At 35.2% G+C, this 11,864-nt stretch overlaps 1 protein-coding gene across 1 annotated transcript; it reads right to left on the bottom strand.

Moving 5' to 3' along the window:
* Nucleotides 1–3,211: 3,211 nt before the first annotated feature.
* LOC113817497 (corepressor interacting with RBPJ 1) lies at nt 3,212–9,968 on the bottom strand. Its single transcript, XM_027369568.2, has 4 exons — nt 9,689–9,968; nt 6,321–6,568; nt 5,709–5,982; nt 3,212–4,619 (listed from the first exon to the last, which is right to left on the bottom strand). The coding sequence occupies exons 1-4, from the start codon at nt 9,758–9,760 to the stop codon at nt 3,558–3,560; spliced, it is 1,656 nt and encodes a 551-aa protein (XP_027225369.2). The 5' UTR covers nt 9,761–9,968; the 3' UTR covers nt 3,212–3,557.
* Between the last annotated feature and the right edge of the window lie 1,896 nt (nt 9,969–11,864).

The raw sequence follows: 11,864 nt of genomic DNA, 5'->3' as shown, positions 1-11,864 counted from the left end.
TATATCTCCGTTAGAAAAATAGATATTTCTGACGAAGATATAATTGAAACCGGTAAAATACACCAATTATATTGTGAAGATATTCATTCTCATTCATACCTTTCCACATCTGTCAACATGAATACGGTTCATTACACATACAAGACATCCCAGGCGGCATCTGATTAACATCATCATTATCGGTTCTAATATGTACTGAAATTTCTTGAAAGCTATGTGCAGAAACGGAAAGAAAGGAATGTGTATACATATATGTATCTATGTATAAGATGAATATTAAAATATGAATATTGTATATAAAATGTGAATTTTTAAAACCACACGTGGAAAAGATAACAGGAAGCTTTAAAATTTCACTCAGCTCGTGTACATGCAAATAATCTGTGGAAAAGAACTAAATCACATGTAGTTTGTAAATCTGTCAATAATATGTACTTATGTCATACCCATTATGCATCAAAATGTATTTTTGAAGCTGAAAACTCTTTTCGAAAGCACGAAGATTATTACACACTAAACAGTAAACATTCTTTTTTGTAATAAAACGTATGTTAATTGGTGATAATAATGTTAATCATATTTAATGTGTTAATTCAATAGCCAACAAAATTATTGATTTCTTGCTCTACTTACCAGATACTCCTCTGTCTGTGTTATGAATGGAAGCAGCTAATTAGTGCTTGCGTGTTGTTCAAAACTGTTATGTTACTCATCGAGCAATTCATGAGCTTGCGATAGATTTCGTTCTTGTTCTTCTTTTATCCATGAAGAAAATCCACAAATCTTGATTCATTTTCTGAATTCTCAAAAATGACTGGAATTTCAACAATGTGGGTGCTTATTAAATCAAACATTATATATCACATAATTTTTTTTCCAGTTGCATTACTCCCATGGCTATTTTCAATATATTTTCTATTTATTTCTTTCAGCATTTATAAGACCCAAATCTAGGACACAGTCTCGAGCATAATACGCATGAAGACACAGATATAGCCATACTATTACAATGTTCTTTACAAAATTATCTCACAACCACTACCTCACACTTGTGTTAAAAACTACCAATTGAAAAAAAAAATAAATAAATAAAACAAAGACTTAAATAATAGTTTCAATAACCACAAGAATCAGTCAATGCATACCTCCATTTCCTCCAGAACCTGAAGTTGATAATAATTTGAGTAGACAGGAATCTTTACAATGGTATACATTCTCAATCATTTCCTGTAAAATGTTAATGTAAAAGTATGGTGAGAAACACTGTTTTGAGGTATTTAAAAGCAAGATTAAAATTAGTAATCATACTTAGCAACCTTTGTGACGGATTAGCTCTATATATCGAAAGAGATAAAGATGTTCTAAATCGAAAGCACTGAATTTTTGTGTTAATTGTATTCAACTTAATACTATCCCATGGAGAATGATTTTTCTTTTTATATCCTATGGCACACAGATTTCACAAAAAATCACAATTCTTAAAATTCGAATAGACATTCAAGGTATTTTTTGGTGAAAAAATAAAAAGGAGAAGGTCTTAAAGGTAAAAGGTCAACACCAAGTGACAGGGAAAAGGGGCAGTGCACAGGCCATAGTGCATACTACGTCATCGTGTAACACAGCCCAACACCCTCTTCACCCGCTGATGGCACAAGTCATCTTTAGTCATGGCTGCGGTGAGCATAGCGACCATAAAGGGTGACCAAACCTCCTTATCACAGGGAAAATAACATCTGGCAATGGTGGGGACTTTCTCATACTCTGAGCCAAGCACGGACACAGGTTATCTGAGTGGAAAATTTGTGGAAGAAATAGCTAGATGAATAATAATAATAAAAAAAATAAAAAAAAGTTCTAGACATGCTATCGTTTACTCCAATTCCTGAGTTGTGCCTCACACTTCATAGGTTAATAAAGCTAACTGTAGTGTTTAAAAATTTTCATGCATTTTGCTATTATGAATTATCAGTGTTTTGATAAGTTACAAGGTTTTCATTCATGTTATAATTAATACGTAAAGCATCACCAATGTTTACCTAATGTCTACTGTTTGTTGGAAAATGAAAAAAATTAATACTATATAGCTGATTTTGGAAGACATAGTACTTTTTCTTTTGTAACTGTTTTTATATTAGAAGAAATATAATTTTGTTATACATATATCAATCATAATTTTGTAAAAACATGCAAAAAGAGTAAAGACAGCATTTTTGAAATTCAAAGCAAGAAGATATAAAATATCAACTTTCACTTGCTCACAAGCTTCTATCATCATTCCCAGCAGTACCCGACTGTGATGAGTGCTAGAAAAATAACTCTTTAATGTTGAATTTCATATTCCTGTCTTATCAAAATTTCTTACATAGCACTTAACCGGCACAACTTTAAAAGACTAATTAGTGTAACTTCTGTACGCTAAATACACTCCTGCAAAGTTACTCTTCCTTGAAGTGTGAAACCTAACTGAGCTTGGAAAACATTCATCCAACATACTTTATATTTTCTCTGACTTTTGATATATAAAACTCAGAGCCTTATACTTTGCTTGCACAAAAACCTCGCAGCTAACAAAGAAAATTTCAAAGAACTGACTGAAACTGTAGGTCGCCAATCTAGGCTGGTATAAGTAAAAATGTTATTCTTTTCTTTTTTGATTACGACATTCATACCTGTAGCAAAAAAATTTATGAAACCAAACCTACATGATAAGGCTATGATAAAATGTAATTAGTAAAATAAAGGCGTGTATACCTTCATAAAACGCAAACAAAATTGTGAGCAGTGTTAGTGGCAATAAATGGGGGAGGGACTCGGGTTATAACTCGGAAAAGGGTATATCGTCTGAAAAACTTGGGAATCACCGATTTATAGCTTCCTAATTTACCATCTAAATATTTCTCTATGGCCACAGAAGTACCTATATCTGTAAATGTTAATGTACAAACACATCCCCATAAAAAAAGAAAGAAAGAAAAGAAAAAAAAATCATATAGAAACCAAACACCCTTTTACAGTAAATAACTAAGTAAGCAAAAGATTGAAGTGTGTAAATCAAGTTGGTAGTTTAAATCTAAAAATTACTTGATTAAATTTTATATCAAATACAAACATTTCTCTCCTATATTTTTCCTTTACCTACTATCTATTCTCCGTTTATGAACTCAGTTTATGCACATGCTCTTTTTTTTTTTCTTTTTTTCTAGGAAAAAAGTTTATAATATGGATGAAAATTTATTGTCAAGCACACCGTCTCTTTACAAAATAAATACAATACATTGTATCCTTAAACAATGAAAACTAGGAACAAAATATCTTGATTCTGAAAATGGGATAAATTTATTCTAATAATATTATTCATATGTGACAATACATACAGTAATGATACATAAAAGTCCCCGAAAATCAGCAACATCCTCTAAAACATTCACAATGGAAAATAAGGTAAAATGAGAATTTGCTAATCACCATTCATCACAATATAACACTTTGTATTTTCTTTTACCCTCTCTCTCACATACACATCTCACATCGCTCTCACTATCTCTCATCTCTCCTTCTCAACTCCTATTTCTACTCCGATCTCTTCTGTCTCTACTCCGATCCCTTCTCTCCCTGCTTCTGTCTCGGCTTCTATCCTTTCTCTCTCTGCTTCTGTCTCGGCTTCTATCCTTTCTCTCCCTGCTTCTGTCTCGGCTTCTATCTCTTCTGTCTCTGTTCCTATCTCTGCTCCTATCCCTTCTGTCTCTACTTCTGTCTCTGCTTCTATCTCTGCTCCTATCCTTTCTTTCTCTGTTCCTGTCTTTGCTTCTGTCTCTTATCTCCCTACTATTCTTATCACGCGCCTTGTCTCTCCTCTCCTTGCTCCTTTCTCTCCGTTCCTCTTGGTTCCTCTCTTTCGCCTTACTTGGTCCGGGGCTTTCTTCCCTCCTTTCCACCTTGACGTCCCTCTCCTCCCCTTTGCCTCTGCTCTCAGCCCCCCCTGCTTTACCCCAGAAGTCCCAGGCTCTCTCCCTTCTCCCTCCCCCTGGGAATTCCTTCTCGCCACTTGGCTCTCTCCCGCCAGACTTCTCTTCGTGGTGGGATGTGCTTCCGTTTCTCCTGTCCTTATGGTGGTGTCCGTTGGTCTTGTCCTTCCTCTCTTCTTCTTCGTCGTCGGAGGTCTTTTCCTTCTTCACCTTGACCTCGGACATGTCGAATGGGTCATTGGGGCCAATGAAGTCGACTTTCAAGCCCTTGGTTATCTCCTTGAGCAAGGCCTGCGGGTCAGCCTTCTCCTCCGAGCGTCGTTTCTTTTTCTTCGTCTTTTCCTTCTCCTCCTCCGAGTCCTCTGAGTCAGAACTGCTGGAGCTGCTCCGACTCTTCCTCTTCTTCTTGCTCTCCTTCTTCTTCTTCTCCCTTTTCTTCTTCCTTTTCTTCTTCTTCTCTCTTTCATCCTCTGAGCTCGATGAATCCTCACTCGACGAAGATTCTACTTTGCTTTTCTTCTTGTTCTTCTTTTTCTTTTTGCTCTTCTTTTCCAATTTCTCGAGCTTCTTCAGCAACTTTTTCTTTTCTTTGGTGGACAAGGACCTCAGGAGCGAGTATTCATCCACAGCTTCTTCGTCACTTGAGAGAATTCTCTGAAATCCAGAACATTATGTTTCTGAATAGACAGTAATACTCTGACAATTATCAAAACAAAACAACAAAATAATTTCATTCTATAATAGCTAGCAAGTCAGTATGTAAGTGATTTTGCATCTCTATTAGCAAATGTATACCAACAAACAATATCTATAAATATCAATATCTACATGTGCGTGTGTGTGTGTGTGTATGTGTGTGTGTATGTGTGTATGTGTGTGTGTATGTGTGTGTGTATGTGTGTGTGTGTGTGTGTGTGTGTGTGTGTGTGTGTGTGTGTGTGTGTGTGTGTGTGTGTGCGTGTGTGAGTGTATGTGCGTGTGTGAGTGTATGTGTGTGTGTATGTGTGTGTGTATGTGTGTGTGTATGTGTGTGTGTATGTGTGTGTGTATGTGTGTGTGTATGTGTGTGTGTATGTGTGTGTGTATGTGTGTGTGTATGTGTGTGTGTATGTGTGTGTGTATGTGTGTGTGTATGTGTGTGCGTGTGTGCGTGTGTGTGTGTGTGTGTTTATACATATATATATATATATATATATATATATATATATATATATATATATATATATATATATATATATATGCATATATATATGTATATATATATGTATATATATGTATATATATGTATATGTATATGTATATGTATGTATATATATATATATATATATATATATATATATATATATATATATATATATATATATGTATAAGTTTATATATCTCTATGTCTATATACATGTAAGTCTATGTATATGTATGTTTATGTATATGTAAGTCTATGCATATGTATGTCTACATGTATGTCTGTCTATGTTTATATATAATTCAATTTTTTCCCATGGAAACACCTCTACAGATTAACAATCTTCTTTAAAGATAAAAATTCCATATTACATTTCTAGCAAAAAAGAAAGAAAGAACTAAAAGAACAAGAAAGAAACAAGAAAAAAAGGAAAAGAAAAAAGGCAAAAAATGGGGGAAAATATTGTTGACCCTTAAAATCCTTCTCATAATTATCAAAATCTCCCTTCATATCCCCCCTACATTCTTAATATTCACCCTCCTCCTTCTCCTCGTCCTCACCTGGTTTCCAGCATAAGGATTTTGTGCCAAACCGTAAATTCCGTTGGACATAGTGGCCACGTTCTTCAGCCTAAGCCCATCATCCCTCATCCCAGCGGCCAGTTCCTTGTGGTCGATGTTTCCCATGCCATCCGTGGGTTCCAAGACTCGGCCGTACAGAGGGCACTCCTTGTCTGTGTTTATGTGGCCCCATGCCTTACATTTGATGCACCTTACATTCCGCACAGCAATGCCAAAGGGCTGGTCCCTGATCGTGTCGTCATCTTTGCAATAGCTGTGGCCAAGAGAGTTTATATTAGTGATTAGGTAAGATAAAATAGAAAATAAGTATAGTAGTATTCAGAACCTGACTATAGGCAAAAAAGAAAAGAAAAAAGGCACAAAGTGAAAATAGCATCAACTATAACTATTTCTATCAAATCTTCAAAAACAATTCCACTTGAATCATGTGCAGTCAGAGACAAAGTCATCTATTGTGAATGCAGCTTCAAAACCTTTATTTAACTAACAAGGGTTGCATATTTTAGCTACTTGAAGCAAAATTCAAAACTATTTTACAATATTTTTATTCACAACTTCATAATATACACTCTCTCTCAGGATAAGACCTACCTCTCACGTGGTGCATTGAACTTCCTCTGCCATTCGAACTTGTACTCTGGCTCTCCGTCTTCTTTCTCCCTCTCCTTTTTCACACCTGCAGGTGCTTCATACATGAAGTTGAGGGAGAGCTTCTCCTTGTTCTCACCCCTTGCCAAAAGGGCTTTGTTGTTGTATAGTTCCTGTTCTTTCTCATACTGAACACGCAGTTCCTCCTGCTTCTTCCGTTCTGCATCGGCTTTCTGTTCCGCTATCCAGACCTGTTGAGTTAGTTTTCAGTTAGAATACCAGTAAACAAGATTTTGAGATCAACTACTCAATATGAGATATTTTTTCCATGTTATTATAACCGAACTTTGTTGTTCATTTATGAAGGTTGACTTACACAGCTACTGGATATGCAAATATACATCCAGTTCAATGAATGGAAAGCTTTCAGATTTACTAAAACCAAATTTCTTTGGATCTTTGTTACCAAAATTCTTTGATCATCTTCACCTAATACAGTATACAGAAATACTACACCTTGACTTCCATATAATCATAACTGTAACAATTAAGTCCTATACAATAACTGGAAATGCTTCAACTGGAATTACAAATGCAGAAAGTAAATTGATTCTTAGAGTCCATACTGCGAAGAATTTTTGCTAATATTCATATAAAGTAATAACAGTATCCATAATGAATTTAGTTTTATTTGATATGTAGCTATATTTTCTCACTCTATGGTTAACAAAGCTGGAAGATACTATTTATGTCACATTAACCTTCCAATATCTATCCTTTACATAACCCTTATCAAAATATGTGCACTGATTTTCAATATGGGATTTTGAAGCATCATGCTGTCAATTCTGCTGAAGGTGACTTTAATACTTGCTTTGATACAATTTGATATCTAACCAGTCAGTGAGGATTAGATTCTAGTTCAATAGTAATTCTAAACAACAACGATAATAATAACAATAATAATAGTGGTTATTTTACATCATCAGCTAAACTTTAAACTTGAGAAACTACATACAGGCTCTCTCCTTCCCTAATTCTTACAGTCAAATTAGCCCACTACTGTCACCAAGCCTTCACTCCATCTCATGAATCACTTCCTCTTCTGCAAATCTTAAATAAATAATACTCACACCCTTTATCAAGGTATAATAAAGGACAGAAGGAACGTCACAATTGTGGTGAAATATTTTCTTGAAAAAAATACCTCCAATTTATGACAGGCCTGCTATGATCATAATGAATGGGAATGTGTGCATATTCAGCAACTAACCAAAGCTGTGGCAAAATAGGACCTATAAAGGGTTGAAGGAGGATCCATTTTTCAGTATATATATTTATCATCCTGATGCCATAAAAGTTGGTAATAAGAGTGACCCTGTTGTGGCACTAATCAGCCATGCCTATTACTAACTCATCCTCTGCTTTTAAAAGACACGGTTTTCCTATTGGAGTTGTTATGAAGCGAGTTTTTCCTATAAATATATAATAGGTTGCCTGGGCTCTACCTTGCCACTTTAAACTGGTGATAATTTTGTGGAGCCACTGATATTCATACAAGTCTGAAGTTGGCTTTTTCTTTATTGTTTTATAATAAGATTTAGCATACCATCAAAAATGTTTGAGGAAACATCTCAGGTTAATTATCTCAAAGAGGTACACATAATTCAATACATTGGTTCCTATGATTAAAACTCTAGTAAAGCCTAACATACATACATTCCAGGAATATGTTTTGACTAGTTTCTTATTTGATAATCAACAGCCTATGACATCTACTTGCTTGCTCTATCCATAATATATGTAGAGGTTTACTGACCATTACCAGGATGTAAAGTATACAGGTCATGGCATCACCTGATGCATGGATCTGCAGTCTCTGATAAGGAACTATGGGTCAATATTTACTCTGTATAGGTTATTTTCCATTTCTATTAGTATTCTATTTGTTTCTTATAAATGCTGCATCATACAAATCAACGTCAAAAATTCTATTTGTTACACCTAACTCAAAAAATATAAATGTCAGTGACATAACAATTCTAATTATTGTTTACCTTATTTTATATCCCAACCTGCAATTATGTAAACAATAATCCCTTTCTTACTCAATCTAAATCACTGATAGACCGGAAGCACACAATTCATATGTAATTCATATGTAACAGGTTCTTGGAGAACAATAATAATAATAATAGAAAGAAAGAATATAATCTTAGCATGTATGGCAGATTTATTTCCTTTCTCCTACACAATAAATCAAAAATATTTTTAATTTAAGAAAAGTTTCTTTAGGACATGGGATGATGTACTACAAGAAAATTTGTCGTTTTTCAGGGACGCATCGTAGCAAGCAACGACAATGTATGGACTTTGATCTGTAAGGAAAGGACATTTATGGTGCGAGTAACAGCAACAATTTTTCCCTTTTCAAAGCAATGTTCTAAAGTGATAATAATTAAGTGATAGTTATTCATGTTTGTTTTAAATATGGATTGACTTTCTTTTTTGTTGTGATAGTTATATTGGAATTAAAATATTTGCAAGAAAGAAAACTGGGTATGAGCAGAAATGGTCACAGCTGCAACTCAAGATTGACGTCATTGTGAGCATTTCCATTTTTTCCAACTTGGAGGAACCTCAAAGTTATTAGGCTCATTATCGAATAAGGTGAGAAAAGATAAAATAATTGGAGATAATGTAATCCCTAATTGCATTTTATTGAAATAAACATATCTAATATATATACATTCTTGGCCTTCTGTTGAAAGACCAACAGAGTTTTAACCCAATAACGACGGGTGTCCCATATATGAGACACGAAAAAGTAAACACTGCCGGGCATTCCGCCAGTGTGAAACTGTATCGGGGCTTGCGCTCCGATACAGCAGTGGGCCGTGGCCCACTGCTGTTTTGTAGCCGCCTGGAATGTTTTATTTTCGGCTTCAAAATATACCAGCAGTAATGGGTTAACCAATATTCTATAAAAATAGAGATGATTGGTATCACTGGCAATGTCATCAAATAACCTCAAGCTAGAATAAAAATGGCAGAGTTTGCTTGCTTTGGCCATACTATTACCAGCGTTAGACAACACGCCACTATAATGGTAGTCGCTGTCTACTGCTGCTACTCTTTCTATCTCAAGTATCCCAAGGACATGCAGCTTTCATACCCCATTACTACAGATAACAAAGAGAAAAGCTTAATGAAAGGCTATATGCTAGAAGTAAAGATTGAAACGACACATTCACACAAATTCGACACATACACTTTGCTTTAAAAATCCATTTAAATCCTATTACCCAAACTTGAAACACTCCCACTCATAACCCTATCACTCTAAACCCTAAATCTCAACTGGATCTTACCCGTTTCAAATTATCCCTGGACGCTGGATGGAAAAACTTTTTACACATGTAATTATTGAAACCCTTCCCCATGGTGGCGACTTGTTCTTAATTCTCCGACTTCTCGGGGGAAAGAGAGGCAAACCCGCTGTGTTCTCTTCTTCTCTGATACCTTGGGATACTTTATAAATTAGTTACTTCATCGCGGGTTTGCTATTTTCCTGAAAAAGACAGAGAAATGTGGCCTTTGTGGAGAGTGATAATGAATTTCTCTCCCAACGTTTTGTTTACGTGGTGTAGTTCCGAGATTGGCCACCAGATGGGTCTTTGCGATATATAGAAAACGGAATTTCAAATGTTTCTTTGAGGACAAACTCATGTAGTATTGGTCGTTACTTAAAAAAACGGACTTTATTATTCATTGGAGGTTAAGATCATGTAACATGTTATTTGATTTAACGATCGTGAGCTTCCAACACAAGGACTTTTTATGAATAGCTTTAATGATAATTATGATAACTATCATCATGATAATAGTATTTTTCCTATCTATCATCTGACATCCGCAGTAGCAACCGTTTTCTATATATAATAACTATAGCCCTATTTTCCGCCGACAAGAACTGCCGTGCTACAGTTTCCTATGACTCCGTCCCTATTTATGGAATTGAATAAAAAAAATGGAAGAAAATGAGATCTTTAAGGTATTTTTACACAGGTAGTACCACTCAATCTTGATGAAAATTCTAGTTATCAATTTCCAAGCTAAGCCCCACCTCATCACTTTTATTCGTTGTAAAATGTACACACACACACACACACACATAGATTCAGTTATGTATATGTTATACTTATGTATGTGAATTATGTTTTTCATATATAATGCATTGAGTACAGGTGCAAATACGGTAAGGCGTAAGCGAAGATTAAAATAAAACACGGAAAAAAATAGGAGAGTTTATTGAATAGATTTTTCTTCAGACGACAAAACACCAATACTTTCTCATAATTGATGTATTTTTTGCAAAGATATTTTTTTTTGTATTTAGTTATCTAGATTTGTGGTCATCATGTTTAAACATCATTTGGATTTCAAAGTTTGAATAAAAAAAATAAAAAAAAATCGGGTAGAATCAAAATTCTTCACGTTTCCATTTTTAAAAAGTTCCTACAATTCAATTCTTTTCATATCTAACTTTTCTATCCAACAGATGGAAATAATTTAACAAATAGTTTAGACGTGTAGCTTGTTAAACGTAGTAGCAAATTTGTATTCCTAAGGCATCTTTTCCAGCGCTTCCGGGAAACGCTACACCTCTTGCGCGAGAGGAATAGAGCAGACGGTTAACTTTAATCAAGTTGCCAGATGTATTCCTCCTACTTCGGATATTTCATGCATATTCGTACTTATATTGGATATCTATAACACCACACCACCCACCATAAGGTATCAAAAGCCATCTTGGATATCATATTCCAAAATACTGTGCACCTGTCGGTAAATAACTAGTACAGTAAAATAACAAGCCGTTAACCGCGATCATTCCCATTACGTCACAGAAATGGGCGGGCCTTAGAGGCCTGTCTCGTCTCCGATCACGAGACAGATTTTGGCGACACTCAAATTGCTACCGGAAAAGATGCCTCTTGTCTAGGGAGCTTTGATGACGTCACAAGAGGCGGGCTGGTTAATGTTGCTAACATATCTGATGCGGAAATGACCGTTATTTCGCCAGGGTTGTTTGATTTTCCGTTATTTTGTTAAACGGGCGACGGCAGGGATGTGGCGGAAGACTGACGTCAAGTAAAGCAAATTTGAAATGGAAGCCTATTAGCTGAAGCCTGAATATTCAGATGCTCTAGCTAACGTGGACGTGGACTTTGATGACAATGATTCAGAGCAGACTAACAAGAAGGGGGGTGAGAGAACACAAAGAAAAGAAAGAAGGAGAGATAAATAGATAGATAGAAAGAATAATGCATGATAAAGGATAAATTAATATGTGGATATAAGAAAAGCAAATGAATAAGTGAAAGAGAGAGAGACAGTGGCAGAAAGAAAGCTGGAAGAATGGCAAATTATATATAAAAAGAGGAAATGGGGACGAGCCTATGGTGACGTCATAAAGGCTTCCCGCGCTTTTTTGAAAATTTGAATCGGAATTCGTATGCCGTCAAAAATACTTATGAGATTAGA

This window comes from Penaeus vannamei, chromosome 42 (assembly GCF_042767895.1).
Source record: "Penaeus vannamei isolate JL-2024 chromosome 42, ASM4276789v1, whole genome shotgun sequence".
Lineage (NCBI taxonomy): Eukaryota > Metazoa > Arthropoda > Malacostraca > Decapoda > Penaeidae > Penaeus > Penaeus vannamei.
This window is presented reverse-complemented; position numbering and strand designations above follow the sequence as displayed.